This window comes from Periplaneta americana, chromosome 13, assembly GCF_040183065.1.
Source record: "Periplaneta americana isolate PAMFEO1 chromosome 13, P.americana_PAMFEO1_priV1, whole genome shotgun sequence".
In the NCBI taxonomy this organism is placed as follows: domain Eukaryota; kingdom Metazoa; phylum Arthropoda; class Insecta; order Blattodea; family Blattidae; genus Periplaneta; species Periplaneta americana.
In genome coordinates, this window is record NC_091129.1 from 44,888,145 (window position 1) to 44,906,381 (window position 18,237).

Genomic DNA, 18,237 nt, shown 5'->3' on the forward strand with positions numbered 1-18,237 from the left:
TGAAAATATAAGATGCTCAAAATAGATACTGGTACCTATCATACTTGAACGTGAGTCTGACACATGTAGCCCTACTTCTAATCCAAACAGCATTTAACAATGTTAACAGTTGAAATGCCTACCAGGGAAAATAATGGTATATGCTACCACCTTAGGAGTAGCGGGGAAGGAAAATCAGGCAGTGTTGCCAACTTCATTTCGAATAAACCGCGCATCCGTATTTTTTACTTGTATATTTCAGAAGAAAAATGTGAGCGGTGTACTCGAGAAAATACGATATTGTCATTCGTCCATTAGTGTGTATATGTATTAATTAATTTATAATTTTTTAAATTTAATTTTAGAGATTTAAAGGCAGAAGACGACATCACATGTCTGCTACTATTAACACTGCTAATTAGTATTTACTTTTTCCTTAGCCATTAGACAGTGACAGTTGCTTGAAGTAGTCAGAAATACTGCAGATTTTCCATAGCTACCATTTTGCAACATTTATTGCTGTCAGAAATATTCCATACTTATGTTACAGTTGAACTGCAAGAACTATTTCTCAGATTCGTCAGACAAACGTTTTATCATTGAAGGAAATATATTTTACAAAAATGAATGCAAAATTAGATGTTTGAGATGTATATCGAAAGTAACATAAAAGCTGTCATTCTTGGAAGAGTATCTACACTCTTCTGTGTTTAAAGACAATACTTTTAAGGAGACTGATTGACTTTGTTTATATGTGAAGGAGATTTGATTAATAAAAATTTCCAAACTTTTTACAAATGACATGCAAATGTATATAATTTTTCTTTTGAACAATAAATAGCTCTATGTTGTTCAGGCTAGTTTTGTACGTATTGCTGTTGTAACAATAATATTTTTACTATCTTGTCTTGATTCTTTGTAATTTGTTATTTTTCAAACTTCGACTGGCCAGACTAATTGAAGGCCTTCCTCGAATAAGGGTGTAACCAACAAATCTATAATACACATTGCAGGATAAAGGAAAATAATTTCAGGGGCATATTTCATCAGGCCTATATTTACTACCAGAACCAGGATAGTTTATTCAGCTATTGGATGCATTAATTTATTGTTATAAATGAATGCTTCAATATTACTTTTTCCACTGAAGTCACATATTTCATTAATTTGATGTTACATTCTTTTTCGACGGAGGTCTTCAATTGTGATTGAAAACAATAACTCGAGGGTGTAGGAATGGAAAGATCTCATTATTGGTGAAATTGTGATGTTAATTAATAATTTTTTTAATCATTTGTTTAAGATGAAATAAATTTCACTCTAATGAATAACATAGTCTATTTGTCTTTCAGTTCCTGGCCCTGTAGAAAAATTGGAAATATATAAGCGAGATCGACGCACATTAGGAATCCGCTGGGCTGCTCCAAAGGAATTGTATGGCACTCTGCAGTCCTTTACAGTCTCTTATAGAGCTCCAGGGCAGCAAGTCGTGAGGTCCGTGCTGAAGCCAACCTGGTGCGTGGCGTGGCCAAAGCTCTATTGCCACACTTTTAAATCCCTACGATCAGACACAGAATACACTGTTGCGGTAAGTTTACCCCAAAGTGCATAACTGTGAAAACAAAATTTTATTCGAATTAGGATTCACGTTCCATCGCCTAAGTCAGACTTTATTATTATTATTATTATTATTATTATTATTATTATTATTATTATTAATATTATTATTATTATTATTAATATTATTATTATTATTATTATTATTATTATTATCATAGATATTATTATTATTATTATTATTATTATTATTATTATTATTATTATTATTATTATTAATTTGTGCTACTTTTTATATGAAGTATAAATAGATAAGTAGATAGTACAGTTGCTGAAAAAATCAGTTTCGGGATTTTCACGGAAATCTCGTTTTCAGCATTCCTGACCACAAACTGTTGGACAGATGTTCTCCATATTCAGAATCTGAGTCATTTCAATCAATAAATGATTCACATGAAATATAACGAATTTTCTGAAAGTTAGAATATGTGACTCAAATCAAAATATCTTCTTAGATACCTACATTACTCTTTGTAAACGATCAGGTTATCATTACGAACTTATCAGGTGATTTATAGCGAGCTATATATAATTTGGAACTAACTGGACCTACTTTTGAGTTTAATATATTCAATTATAATACGAAAGTGATAGCATTATTAGGAAAAGAGCCAATTATTATCTGAGAATACATTAATTGAACGAGAAAATTTATTAATTTACTTGGTTATAATATGACGTAATATATTAGGTACTAATGATGATATATATAATAATGATAATCTGGGGAAATTCCACAGATAGTAACAGTATATTTCTATTACAAAAAAGAGCAATGAGAAGAATAGTAGGTGCCAAATCTAGAAAATCGCGTAGGACTATTTAAAAAAAAACTACAAATAATGCCCATGGCTTGTCAGTATATCTTTTCATTAATAATCTTCCTCGTATGTAATCGTGAAAACTTTGTAACTAATTCAACAGATCATAGCATAAATACACGTAAAAAAATTACTTTCATACTCCATCGGCAAGTCTATCTTGCTATCAAAAAGGAGTGCGTTATATGGCAGTAAACATTTTAAATAGCCTCCCTATCAATATCATCATCATCATCATCATCCTTCACGAATTAGGCCTCTGTAGACCTGTTTCGGCCCCATCTAGCAGTCTTCTTAACGGTCTATCCTTATACTGCTTGTTTGAGGCTTGAAAGTAATGTAGTTTTCCCTAAGATAGGTTACTAGCCTTATCGTTAGGTAGTCCAGTAGTGGGGCTGCCACTTTTAGCCTCTGGACAGGCTTGTAATGCAGCATTTCCTCTGCATTTGATGAAACAGTTATACCGCTGTGACTCGGTCGCCATTTCCTCGTTGGTAGAAACAGGGTGGACCACGGGAAGGTGAGGATGGCATTTGGATAGGAGAGGCTGTATGTTTCGCGTCACTATCCCTTCTTCACCCCCCCTATCAATATAAAAAATGAAACTCAAAACATAAAATTATTTAGGGCCAAATTAAAGAAGTACCTAATTTCTCACGCCTTCTGAATTCATGTGAATTCATGACATTCAAAAACACTTCATGAAATTGATACTAAAACTTTGTGTTGTACTAGTAAACTATATTGTAAATCTCGTCTGCATATATTTCATCTAGACTGTGACTATAAATTAAGATTTTATAATAGTATTAAGTTTTTTGACTTGTTCCATATTCTATCTGTAAGCAATGTATGAATACCATGGAATGTTAATAAATACAATACAATACAACGACGTTATGTGAATAAAAATTTATTTTTTCTTCTTCTTCACTTCATGGTATAGTCAGAAATTGCCTGTTCCGGCTTCAAAGATCTCTCCACGTCTTTCTTGGTCATCATCTTGAGGTCTCTATTCTGCTACTTGCTTAGGGAGACTATCCATTTCCATATGTGAAGTCCAGTTTCGTGTCCTTCTCATAGGTTTTGAGAAAATATTTTTTATAAATTATCAAATGTAACATTGTCGAGATAAAGTAAACCGAAATTCCTTAACTTTATACCTTGTATGTTCAGTAAAAAAAAAAAAAAATGTTTGATGAGCATTCTCTTTACAATCCACCAAATTAACTTATTTAAAAAAAAAAAAACGTTTTAATATTCTCTTAAGATTTGAAATGTTGAAATGTTTGAGTTTTCTCATAAGACTTGAAATTGAAAACTTATTTAACAAAAAAAAAGTTTGAGTGTTCTCTTAATACTTTAAACATCGGCAATCCATCAAATTGAAAACTTATTTAACAAGATAACGAATTTAAAGTTATTTCTTGTGTCAGCAATATACTACAGAGAGGACCATCTAAAATTTGTAAACACTTTGACCTGTCATAGCATGGGCAAATGCTGGAAGAATCTGTGCTGCTGGCAGGGGGGTGGGGCAGGAACACAGTGGTCAGCTAGGAGTAAGTGGTCGAGATGTTAGAGTATTGAAGAAAGTGCATGTACGGTGTCCACCACTGTGGAATAACTGTTAGCCCATCTGACCATGAAGCGAGCAGGCCTGGATTCAAATCCTGGTTAGGACAAGTTACCTGATTGAGGTTTTTTTCCAGGATTTTTCCCTCAACCAATTGAAGCAGAATTGCTGGGTAGCTTCCGGCATTGGACCTCGGACTCATTTCGCCATCATTAATTCACATTTCATCATCACCTATACTATACATACCAGGTTCAGTTCACAGTGCGGCGTGCTGTACTTGTACAGAAGCATGGCCAATTGGTTACCCAATCTTTCACAGAATAGGAGTGGTAAGCACAATAAGCCAGGTTCCTCCTCCATACAAGAGAAAAAAAATGCTCAATGAAAAAAGTAAATGCTTAGGATTTAGGATATAATATGCACTTCAAAAAGTAAATAAGTAACTATTAGATTGATGTATAAGTTCGTAGTGTTTTTGTTCGTCATAACTGTTATTTTCGACAGTAAGTTAACATGGAACAACCATTTGAAATATATTTCTGAAAAAGCTCGTAAAAGATTCTCCCTTCTGAAAAGACTAGCAGGAAAGAAATGGGGTTGCTCTAGAAATACTTTGAACACTACATACAAAATGTTTATACAGCCAGTGCTGACGTACTGCGGAGAAATTTTAATTACTTCACCTTTCATAAACGAAATAGAACATGTTCAAAACCAAGCTCTCAGGCTCATCACTGGTGGAATCAAAACAACTCCAATAGATTCTATGAGATTCCTTACTAATATTAACAGCATCAAAATGATAATAGAAGAAAAAGCACTGATTCAATATGAAAAACTTATCAGATTACCAGGAAACAACTGGCATTCATACAGTCCTCTCCGTAGATTAAAAACTAAAAAAAGTTTCATATCCATGGTTCAAGAATTAAAACAGAAAATAAACGTCCCGAATTTAAAAGAAAACTTACAAATTAAATCAAACCCTTTAACACTATTAAATATAGAGTATAATCTAAATTTAACAGAAGAAATACTGAAATCAGAAGTAAACACTGAAATAATGAAACAATTGTCTTTAGAGACAATATTAGATACCCTCCACAAAACTGGCTTCATTTATACATCGACGGATCCTTGATCTCCAGAGAACAAGGTGCCGGTGCAGGTGTTACGTGCTGTCTCTTCTCACTTTATAGATCTCTTGGATATGGAACAACAAGTTTTAATGGAGAAATCATTGCAATAAGTGAAAGTCTCAGGAATCTTCTATGCCACATCAATAAATTTAAGAATGCAGTTGTATTGTCAGACTCCAAAGCAGCTATTCTATCAATAGTCTCTAAACACACACATTCATCTCAAACAGCAGAAATAACTAAAATGCTGTCTCAATGAATATCCCTCAATAAAAGAATTGTATTCCAATGGATACCATCCCATTGTGGCATCCTGGGAAACGAGAATGCGGATGCTTTAGCAAAGAAGGGCAGCACTGCTACTTACAGACCTGTTACTAAATCTACGTATTCCTCTGTAAAAAGATTTATTAAATCTACATACTTAGACTTCAACAAACAAAATTTGATAACACAATCTCAAGGGAAAAAATGGAACTCTCTGCATCATAATCCACAGTTGATTCCCGATTTACCATGCAAATCGTCTGTAGCTGCATTTAGATTAGCAACAGGCCATGACTGTTTGGCCAAGTATCTGTATAGAATTGGAATATATCAGTCTCCTAACTGTCCATTGTGCAACTCAAATCAAGAAATGGATTCAGAACATCTCAAAATCTGTGCGTCAGTGGCTAACCATGACAATATCTTTGAAAAATATTGGAGTGCAAGGGGTCAAGTGACTTTATTGTTAAATGCCTGGCATTAGAAAACAACAACATTGTTTATCATCTGTCATTTGTTATTTGGAGTGTTGTGCTTGGAAATACACTTGAATATTGCAGATTTGAAGAAAATGTGTGCTATCTGAGGGCTAAAGAATAATATGAAGTGTCAAGTGGAAAAAAACGAACACTTCCGACATATTCCTCTGTTTGAGTTTAATAGAGGAACAAAGGCAGCAGAGGTAGCTCGAAACATTTGTGCCATGTGCGGGGGAAGAATGTCATTGGAGAAAGGACTGCAAGAAAATGGTGCTGTCGTTTTAACACAAAAAACACTGTACAAAAGTAAGTGCATATCCACAGACGATGATGATATGCATCTGGTGGGATAAAGAAGGTGTCATGTACTACAAATTTATTCCCAGGAATATAACCATAACTGCTGACATTTATTGTCAACAACTCAGACCCCTTGCAGCTGGAATTGAAGAAAAACGACTGGGAGACTGCATCAAATGCTGCTGCTACAGAATAATCCAAGCCAGCACTTCATTAACATGACGAAAGCAGCTATCCAGTAGTTTGGTAGGGAGGTGTTTCCACATCCCCCATATTCTCCCTATCTTCCACTCTCAGGTCCACACCTGTGGAGTAATGGTTAGCGCGTCTGGCCGCGAAACCAGGTGGCCCGGGTTCGATTCCCGGTCAGGGCAAGTTATCTGGTTGAGGTTTTTTCCGGGGTTTTCCCTCAACCCAATACGAGCAAATGCTGGGTAACTTTCGGTGCTGAACCCTGGATTCATTTCACTGGCATTATCACCTTCATCTCATTCAGACGCTAAATAACCTAAGATGTTGATAAAGCATCGTAAAATAACCTACTAAAATAAAAGAAAATTTAAAAATCCACTCTCAGATTTCCGCCTTTTCCACTCTCTATTCACCATTCTTCAAGGGAAATCCTTTGATAACGAAGATGCTTTATAAACTTCACTTGATGACTTCAACTCCAAACCAGCAGGTTTCTTCACAAAACTACCCCAGTGTTGGTGGAGAGTCATAGATAATGTAGAAGGATATATTATTGAATATTTTCTCTTTTCTATTCACCTCGAATAAAACCTTTTGTCACAGCGAAAAAACGCTACGAACTTTTGCATCAACCCAGTAATGTTGAAAATTATGAAGTTCCTGTGTTAACCGATATGAAAATTTCTTCAGGCTTAACTCCATTTTTGTCCAAATATCTTAAAGTTTCTCGTCGTGACACATCGGTTAAAAATACTCTTCTTTCGGTTTAAAACAGACCCAGTTTCTTGCCACTTCTTAAACAAATGTTACTTATTTTTTTAAGGTACCCTAGCATCAGGGAAATAATGTCGAAATTTGCGTGCACTTATTTCATGTGCTTGCTTTTTTAAAATAGAAACTCTGGATAAGGAACACTCTTTGTTCAGTAGTACCGGTATATTATCGCCGCACTCTCATGGTTAACATTCGGCAGGTCTTTGAGTGGCCTTGTGCATAACATTCGGCAGGTCTTTGAAATTTAATTGCATTATTGTTTTCAATTTCTTATGTTGCCGCTCCAATCACTCGCCTCAATTTCAATATTGCAACCAATAAACTGCTTCCATTATTAAATGACACCTATTTGTCTAATCCACGTGGACTAAAACCGAGGTTGCAATGTCTTGAGCTGAGGACGAACATTAAGGTACCGGTATGTGATTAAAAATTATTATTAAGAGTTAAGAATGTCAACGTACTCGTATATGAAGTAATAATAATAATAATAATAATAATAATAATAATAGTTATTTAACAATATAACAAACTAGTGCTTATTCTTATCAAGGAAGTAGACGTGACAATGTGACGCTTAGAGTGAAACCTACAGAGCAACAATCGGTCGGCAAAATTATGTTTTAAAAGCACACCGCACGATATTGTATGATGCCGACATGTTAACCATGAGAGCGCGGCGATAATACCTCACCATGCTAATTTGTTTCCAACAAGAAGTCAGCTATGCAGCTCAAAAAACCAATCTTCTTTTTCAATACTACAGTCGACAGACTGTGCCCTTGTATATACTGGAAAGCAATTTCGACCAAACAACTGCCGCATTCCATCACTCCTGTAATGGCCAGGCAGCACAAGTTTTCCCAGCACGCATCCATCCTGCAACTGGTCAAAGTGCCAGCAAATTTTAAACGGTCCTCTCTGTATTTTCCACGAGAATCTCTCTGGAGTTGAACTCCTTTGATAGTGTAGTCTTGTAGTGTAGCAGTAACACTCTGGCTAATATGCTGGAGATATGAGTTTGACGAAAATGCTATGTCCATATGTATAGAGTTAGAGATAGGTGACTTAATGCATTTCCGTCAAAATGGAATAATACGTACAAAATATACAGCACTTCATCATATTTGATTAATTATAGCTGACTGATAAATGGAAGAAAATATATATGTATTAAATCCTTACACTTTAGTCTGCTGTGTGTAAATATCTTGATATTCTCTCTTTTAGGTACAAGGAAGAAACGATGAAGTAGATGAAGATGGCGAACCAACTGAACTCAAAGGCATCACTAAAGAAAGTGGTAAGACGTCATTTTAAGATATAACCTTGTTATCTGCTTCTAGGGCCTATTAATTTGTTCAATTATAGTCCTTATTCCCTCTGTTTAAGAAGTGATGCGTCACTTGCTACAGTTCTTCCCCACTCCTAAAAAATTGAAGTAGTGTTTTCCCATACGATATTTTTTTTAGTTCTTCCAGAATATGTGGATTATTTTTGTACACTCTGCCTTTCAGAGTTCCCCAGAGATGTAAGTCACATGGGATTAGGGGTCCACACCTGTGGAGTAACGGTCAGCGCGTCTGGCCGCGAAACCAGGTGGCCCGGGTTCGAATCCCGGTCGGGACAAGTTACCTGGTTGAGGTTTTTTCCGGGGTTTTCCCTCAACCCAATACGAGCAAATGCTGGGTAACTTTCAGTGCTGGACTCGGACTCATTTCACAGGCATTATCACCTTCATTTCATTCAGACGCTAAATAACCTAGATGTTGATACAGCGTCGTAAAATAACCCAATAAAATAAAATATACAAGGGATCAGGTTGGGTGATCGAGATGAAACCAAGAGATAAGGGTTAATTTCATCATCATGACCTCCATTTAAAATTCACTCACAAAACGCATTCCTAATACTGGGGGGGGGGGGTCCAGGAAATAACGACCGTTCGCGCATACCTGCAGCGCAGCTGAATCCCCTTCCTTGTTTGAAGGTCAACTGGCTTCCTTAACATGTGTTCTCATAATGTTGTGAGTACTGGTTGCAACAAGTCGCCATTGTGCATTTTGTGTTACTTCAAAATGAACGACATGATTGATAATCCCGCCAACTGTGTGGTGAGGAGTGTGATTCGATTTTTGAATGCCCGACATTTGAAACCTGCAGAAATTTACCGGCAATTGAAAGAAGTGTATGGTGATACTGTAATGAATGAAAAAAATGTGAGAAAATGGTGCGAAATGTTCAACAATGGGCGAACAAATGTCCACGATGAAACTCGACCCGGACGCCCATCACTCATCACAGAAGACCTGAAGACTAAAGTGAACGACAGAATCTTGCAAGACAGGCGCACATCACTCGACGAATTGCATATTGCCTTTCCTGACATTTCTCGTTCTTTGCTTGGTGAAATTGTGTCGCAACATCTTGGCTACCACAAAATCTGTGCACGATGGGTTCCACGGCAACTGAGTTACCAACACAAAACTCAGAGAATGGCCTCAGCATTGACATTCTTGATGCGATATCGCACAGATGGAGACGCCTTTCTTGATCAAATTGTGACTGGTGATGAGACCTGGGTGTCTCACAACACTCCAGAGACCAAGGGCCAATCACGTCAGTGGCATCATCCCTCATCACCCAAGAAACCGAGAAAATTCAAACAGACTCTCTCAACACAAAAAGTCATGGCTACTGTCTTTTGGGATCGCAAAGGTGTTCTTTTGCTGGATTTCATGCCAAAAGGCACTACGATCAATGCAAATCGTTATTGTGAAACTTTAAGAAAACTACGGCGAGCCATCCAAAACAAGAGGCGAGGAATGCTTTCGAGAGGAGTTGTGCTTCTTCACGACAACGCCCACCCGCACACTGCTGCTTCAACTCGAGAATTGCTGGATCAATTCGGTTGGGAAATCTTTGATCATCCGCCCTATAGTCCAGACCTTGCTCCTAGTGATTTTCACCTTTTCACTAAGCTGAAAGACCTTCTGGGTGGTACGCGTTTTGGAAGTGATGAAGAGTTGAAGAAGACAGTGAACACCTGGCTTAATGAACTGGTGGCAGAGGAGTATAACACGGGAATTCTAAAGCTAGTGAACAGATACGACAAATGTTTAAATGTAGGTGGTGATTATGTTGAGAAGTAAAGGAAGCTTCAGTTATGTAACAGACTTTGTTTTTTCAAATAAATATATATTTTTTTAATTATTACAACAAAACGGTCGTTATTTCCTGGATCCCCCTCGTAATTATAGAATTACTGTGTCGTAGTGCTTGTCACTAACTTTGTAAAACATTTTTGTTTCATTGTGAAGAATAGGTAGAATGGAAAAAAATTCGAACCCAGGTTTTCAGCTCTATGTCCTGATGCTTTATCCACTAGCCACATTGGATTCAAACTCTGATGCCGGATCGAATCCGTCTCAGTTTAAGTTCTATCTCTCTGTTTCTCTTTGGTGGACTACCCTCATGTACTGTGTCACAGAATGTGTGTCCAACACTGTACAGTAGTGGCAAAAAAAAAAAAAACCGGACCGACCCTTGTAGCTCATTTCAGAGCCGTGTTCACTCCAGAGCACGATAGACTTGGTAACTAAGACTTTCGTGGTTCGAATCCTGCCTGGGAAAGGAACTTTTTTTTTTTGTTCCTTATTCAAATTTATTCCCAATACTTTTCGATTGCAGCGATATTTTACTACTTAATTAACTTATTATTCCCAGAACATGAATTTTACCAGCTTATTTTCTAATGGCTTTCGAAATGGGCTATGTCAGCAGTCGAAACTACAAAAATTTCGATAGATTACTCGCTATCTTGTGAATGCAGGTGTGGCATGCACAGTGGCTCATTTCGGGGAGTTTGGTTATTCTGCCGGTTCGGTTTTTTTGCCATTACTGTACAGAGGTGCACTGATTACGAGTAACTAAGTGGCCAGGGTCCGCTGGAACAAGGCACTGTCTTGAATCACGAAGTGATTACTTATGCTTATCATATTACAGTTATGTACCGAAGTACATATGATATTTCCGTGCAGGAATTCTGCATTACCATATGATGAATGTTATGTTTTATTTAACGACGCTCGTAACTGCTGAGGTTATATCAACGTCGCCGGATGTGCCGGAATTTTGTCCCGCAGGAGTTCTTTTACATGCCAGTAAATCTACTTATATGAGCCTGTCGCATTTAAGCACACTTAAATGCCATCGACCTGGCCTGGGATCGAACATATTATGGTGAAGAATGGGTAGAACAGAGAATGGAGATGTTCTTCGGTACATCATAGTAATATGATAAGCATAAATAATCACTTTATGATTCAAGATGGTGCCTTGTTCTGTCGGACCCTGACCACTTCATCACTCATAATGAGTGCACGTCTGTACATAGTGTTGGACATTGTGCCACTGTCACATATTCTGTGACACAGAGGCCACTAAAGGGGAACAGAGAGGTAGAACTTAAACTTAGAAGAATTCGATCCGGCATCAAAGTTTGAATCCAATGTGGCTTAGTGAATAAAGCGTCAGCATGTAGAGCTGAAAACCCGAGTTCGAATCCCGGTGCCGGACAAAATTTTTCTCTGTTCTACCCATTCTTCATCATTCATACATTCTTAAGTTAAATGCCATGGAACTACTCTGCAGCACATTTAAGGATCACCTTCAAATTTATACAGATGGATCTCTAAATCCTAATAATGGGACATCAGGAGCAGGGTATATTCCAAAATATCAAGAAATTTATTTCATACCATGTTCACCCTCCTCCAGTCTTGACACTCAATTGCTAGCTATTGATGCTGCTCTTCAGTGTGTTACTCAAATTTCTGGAAAATCTATTTGCATACTTACCGACTCCAAGGGGGCTATATTTAATATAATTAAATATGTACCAAACCTATATGCACATAGAATTATTCCAGTTCAGAAACAACTACGTAAACTAAAAGAACTCCAAAAGGAAATAACATTTCAATGGATACCTAGTCATTGTGGTATACCTGGAAACGAGAAAGTCGATAATATTGCAAAACAGGCAAAATATTTGCAACCAAGACCTCTTCAAGTGATATCTCTATCCAGTGCTTTTGCTTCAGTAAAGTCTCATTTTATAAACCTATAGATCAACAATTGGCTCTCTTCTGACAAAGGAAAAATTTTACGGTCTGTACAAAAGAAACAAATGACCTGCAAATGTAAAAAAACTTGCCCAGACATGTTCAAACATTTTTAACAAGAGCCACAACAGGTCACATTGTCACTCAATTGTACCTACACCGATTTCACATTTCTGATAATCCTACTTGTCTGTGATGCAATAATCATGATGAAGATCTGGAACACATTCTTCTATACTGTCCATCCATAAACCACAAAAGAAGTAAATTAAAATCATCAGTACCAGTTACAGAAGACACAGCCCTGCAGTATATATTGACTACACCCCAACTCTGGCTGCTAGCAACAGGCATCTATAACGAACACCGATCAAAATACCCCGCATTTCTCGTCAAAAACAACAACTGAATAGACTACAGTGGACTATAGTGGACTTTATGTTGCCAGCAAACAGCTGGATACATTAAGAAGATTGATTGATTGATTGATTGATTGATTGATCATATGGTAAAGCAGTATTCCTGCATGGAAATATCATATATACTTTGGTACATCATTGTAATTTTTGTTTCGGCTAGTAACAGTATTTTTTGTAAATTCCAGCTCCTCTTGCACCATCATTTGTGCGAGTAGTCTCCCAGAAACAGACGAGTCTGACATTGGAGTGGGGAATGCCTGACTTGCTGAATGGCAAACTCAGGTCGTTTCTCGTCAATGTGGAGGAGACAGACTCCTTCAATGCCACCAGTTGCTGCCAGGACTTTCCGATACTGCAAGAGCCTGTGCGAGCCGAGCAGCCCAGTTATCGCATCCAGGTAATTTCAAGTAGTACAACTGGTGTACTGTCTGAGCGCCAGCTCTGAAACTGAGGGAGGAATGAGGCGTGGAACTCATAAGGGGAGATGATGTAAGACTGTACTATATTAGGTTAAAAGTATACAATGCCGCAGGAATGCGGTGTGGAAGTGATATAAGTGGGTATTGAGAGTTAATGTTTGTACTATGGTGGAAACACCCACACACATTCTGACCATGCTGAGTCACTCCCCACTTCCTCATACCAAACAGTTTCAGACTGGCACACAGAGAGTACCATGTTGCTGTATGCAGGTATGTTCCCATGCCGTCTAATCTAAATGGTGTGCAAATACTCTGATGAAAGTACCAGTATGTTAATTTTTGACTCACTGCAATATTGTTCCATGAGAAGCTGAGCAAGCATAATTTCAATACAACCGTACATAATTACATACATACATACATACATACATACATACATACATACATACATACATACATGCATACATCACGTATGCACAAAATAAACATAGGCACTGACTTTATAAAGTATTTGGGTGTCCCCAAATCTCCGTCTAAATTTGGAAAATATGAGTATGAAATGAAATGGAAAGATCAAACATTAGAACAAGTAAATAGTTATAAGTATTTAGGAACAATAATAAATGACGATGGCAAACTAGACGAAGAAATAAACAATCGAATTAGAAAAGCAAATAAAGTTTATTATAATCTAAATAATACAATTGGAAAGAGAGAAGTAAACAAGAAAACAAAAATGCAGATTTATAAAACAGTATATTTACCTGTACTCCTATATGGTGCTGAGACTTGGACAATGATGGATAGGCATCAGGGGAGAATGCTAGTCACGAAAGTTAGGCTTGCTCTTTTATTCATAGGGGAAGATGGGAGGATATAATAATTCATAATTAATCAAAATAATCAGATCGACATAAATAATTTATTTTATAATTACGAAATCATTATGAGTCATGGATTATATTCGCTTATCAGATGTAGAAGTTTGATATAATATAACAAACATGGCCAACAAAACAGTTTATTTAGTTTTTTCGACCCTGCCAACCAATGCACATTGTTGTATTGAGCTGCACTGAACGAGCGCACATATTCTCTATAATGTCTATCTTCTCTTGAATAGTCCTTCGGGAAAATGGATTTAATAATAAGGTTTCAATGACGCACAATTCCGAACTCATTGCAAGAATTAATAATACATGCAGCAGCTAACATATGCATTCCACTCATACAATTACATTACACTCGCAATTCATAGCACATTCCCGCTGCCAATACTGGTCTGTATAACGTTAAATAGCCGTTGGTGTAGCTCTCGGACCAGAGCTTCAAACAACACACAACAGAAGCATGCGCCTAGGATGGACAAAGAAGGAAGGCACTTGCGCGCGCATCATATTCTCGCTATTTCTACGTCTTTCCTGTAGCTCCAAGAAACGAGCAAGCATTGCGATAATTGTGGTGTGCAACCTGCGGATGGTTATGCTTATACAGTATTCCAAAAATCAAAATAAATTTTAATGTGCGTAACGCAATTTTGAGAAATACACATTCTACGAAAATATGGGGCTTGTGCAGCAAGCATAGCATGCCCTGAGAAATCACCCCTTATAAGCATAAAAGTAGGGTGACGGCATCAGAAATGAAATATCTGAGAAAAATAGTTGGGAAAACTAAGAGAGATAGAGTTAGAAATATAAATATTAGAAATGAACTACAGCAGGCACCAGTGGTAGAACAAATTGAAAGGAAACAACTGAATTGGTTTGGACATCTGGTTAGAATGGGAAATGAGAGGAAAGTGAAATAAGTATTCGAATCAAGAGTAGAAGGTAAAAGGAGGAGGGGTAGACCAAGAATAGAATGGGAACAATACGTTAATGATGTGGTGAGGAGAAGAGGGAAGGAAATCCGGGAAATAAGAAGATTGACATTGGACTGGGAGAGATATAAGAAATGGGTGGAGGACCCGATGCTGCAAGGCACAAGGGATAGATGAAGAAGACGAAGAAGAAGAAGAAGAAGAAGAAGAAGAGTATGAAATGGATCATTCATTGAAGGAGGAACAGATGTTAAGGGTGTTCGAGAATAAGATGCTTAGGAAAATATCTAAGGCTAAGAGGGATGAAGTTACAGGATAATGGAGAAGGTGACACAATGCAGCACTGCACGCATCATATTCTTCACCTGACATAATTAGGAACATTAAATCCAGACATTTGAGATGGGCAGGGTATGTAGCACGTATAGGTGAATTCAGAAATGCATATGAAGTGTTAGTTGGAAGATCTGAGGGAAAAGACCTTTGGAAAGGCAGAGTTGTAGGTGAGAGGATAATATTAAAATAGAATTGAGGGAAGTGGGGTATGATGCTAGGGACTGAATTAACCTTGTTCAGGATAGGGACCGATGGAGGGCTTATGTGAGGGGTCTCTAAACGCCATTTGTAACTGAGGAGAAATGTTAGATGAGACAAAAATGTAGTAGAGATACAATTCAACAAATATTTTAAAACTGTATTAATCTGCGTGAAAATAAAACGCATCTTGGGACAAAAGTCGTCTAGGGTATGGAAAAGAAGTGTACTGAGAAATTCTGGTGTGTCCTGTTTCTAAAATCATTGATATATCTCAGGTTTCAGATTTGAACCCTGCATCCACCTATGCAATCAGTGTGACGGCAAAGACAGTGTCTCTGGGCCCTGCAGTGAGTATCACGACCCACACACAGCCGCCTGTGCCCTCCATGGACGGGTTGATCGAAGTCCAGGGTGACTTACAAGCCATGTCCTTTGGCCCAAAGGCCATACTACAGCCAACCATGGAGAACCAGGAACTGATACGGTGAGCATCACAACTAATTCTATATTTATAAAGGCAGATGCATGATAGTTTTCAAACTTTTTCCGGGTTGAGAGGCCATGGTCTATTAGTTGGTTTTATACCAGACGTTTCGTCTGCAACTGCGGCAGACATCTTCAGTGGAATGGTATCCGAGGTCGCAAGACTCTTCTCGGCGTACCTGAGGCAACTGATCCTGTGGCTGGTTGTGCGGGCGTATTTATAGTGCGGCTCGCGGGCCGAGGCCTGTTGTCGCTGCGGTCAGCGCCGCTTTGTTCGCTGCTCCCGTTCTGGGTTCCGTCCTTTTGTTGTAGTGGCTTCTTATCTGTTCTGTTTAGGACCGGGTACCAACACTTGTTTAGCTTTACGCCTTCTTCCTTGCGATTAAAGTTGTTGTTATGTTTATGTATTTCGATCGCTTCTCTATGTAGGCGGGGGAAGAAGTGCGTCGTCGTGCTCAAGATGTCCGTGTCCTTGAATCTTATGTTGTGATCGCCCTCTTGATAGGCATGTGCTGCCACTGCCGATTTGGATGACCTCAGCATGTTCCGGATTTGCTTGGTCGGCAGGAAGGTCGTTTCCACTTCATGACGCTTCAGCACCCTGCTGATACGGTCCGTCACATTTCTTAAGTAGGGTAGGAAGACCGTGCCCTTCTTAGTCGCTCGTTCCTGTGACCGCATCGACGGTGTTACTCTGGGGCGCATGGCTCTCTTTATCTCTTTATCATGCTGAGGTCATCCAAGGACAAACGAGATAAGCTGCTGTCCGCCGGAGTTTACAGGATTCCGTGTTCGTGTGGGAAGGTCTACATCGGTACTACACAGCGGAGCGTCAGGACGAGACTGACAGGACAGATCGACAAATCGGCAGTGGCAGCACATGCCTATCAAGAGGGCGATCACAACATAAGATTCAAGGACACGGACATCTTGAGCACGACGACGCACTTCTTCCCCCGCCTACATAGAGAAGCGATCGAAATACATAAACATAACAACAACTTTAACCGCAAGGAAGAAGGCGTAAAGCTAAACAAGTGTTGGTACCCGGTCCTAAACAGAACAGATAAGAAGCCACTACAACAAAAGGACGGAACCCAGAACGGGAGCAGCGAACAAAGCGGCGCGGACCGAGCGACAACAGGCCTCGGCCCGCGAGCCACACTATAAATACGCCCGCACAACCAGCCACAGGATCAGTTGCCTCAGGTACGCCGAGAAGAGTCTTGCGACCTCGGATACCATTCCACTGAAGATGTCTGCCGCAGTTGCAGACGAAACGTCTGTATAAAACCAACTCATAGACCACGGCCTCTCAGCCCGGAAAATGAATCTACATCTATAGACTCCGGCTGTGAAAGCCTACACTGCAAGTTTTCAAACTGTACTCATGTTCCGAAGAATTGTTGCCACTATTCACTGCATTGCCTGATCAGTAATTTCACCTTTGTCTTGATCAACATGTAGTTTTGTCATAATGTTGGCATTGTGAATATTGCACAATAGCTACAGAGCATTCGAGCCAAGATGTCCCCCACTACCATGAAAACTGGTTGGCGGGTGGGAATGATGTGAGTCCCGGCATTATGCCTCTTGCCAGTACAACAGATTCCCAAGGCTCTCAAGTCAGTATTCAGTGTGTCTCTGTTGTACGTGTTTGTGTTGCGATGTGCAAAAAAAGAGTATCGGTAATTAGAATAATAGTAGGTGCCAAATCTAGGGAATAGTGTAGGATCATTTTTAAAAACTACAAATAATGCCCATCCATAGAACTAATCTAAAATCTGCAATCCCTGTAAACTTGGACAATTCTCTCCAATATATACTAAATACACCTCATCTTTGGAATGTGGCTGCTGGAATATACAACCAGCATCGTGCTTTTTATCCATCATTTGTAAGAAGAGGAAATTCATAGTGAAACATAGTGGAACAAGTGTTGTCAGCAAATAGCTGGATACACTACGAAGATAGATAGACAAATAATGCCCATGGCTTGGAAAAAAGCAATCATTGTACCAATTCACAAAAAAGGGAAACCTGCTCATGATGTTAATAGTTATCGACCAATAGCACTATTAAGCATGATAGCAAAACCATGGAGTCCATGATCTCCAACAGATTAACTTGGTATTTAGAATCCCAAAATCTTTTATCACCAAGACAAGCCGGCTTTCGATAACTACACTCTACCAATGAACAAGTCATACGCCTCGGCCAAGAAATAAAAGACAGTTTTAACAAGAAGGAAGATACCTTGGCAATATTTATTGACTTTCAG

General features: G+C 38.5%; 1 protein-coding gene across 4 annotated transcripts in view; it reads left to right on the forward strand.

The window, feature by feature from the left end:
* LOC138711839 (uncharacterized) overlaps positions 1-18,237 on the forward strand; it is a 159,799-nt gene that overhangs the window by 124,752 nt on the left and 16,810 nt on the right. For all 4 annotated transcript variants that reach the window (XM_069843099.1, XM_069843097.1, XM_069843096.1 and 1 more), the window contains 4 exons: positions 1,332-1,567; positions 8,378-8,450; positions 12,878-13,089; positions 15,749-15,957. In XM_069843099.1, the coding sequence (XP_069699200.1) occupies positions 1,332-1,567; positions 8,378-8,450; positions 12,878-13,089; positions 15,749-15,957 (730 nt within the window). The remainder of the gene's footprint in view (positions 1-1,331; positions 1,568-8,377; positions 8,451-12,877; positions 13,090-15,748; positions 15,958-18,237) is intronic.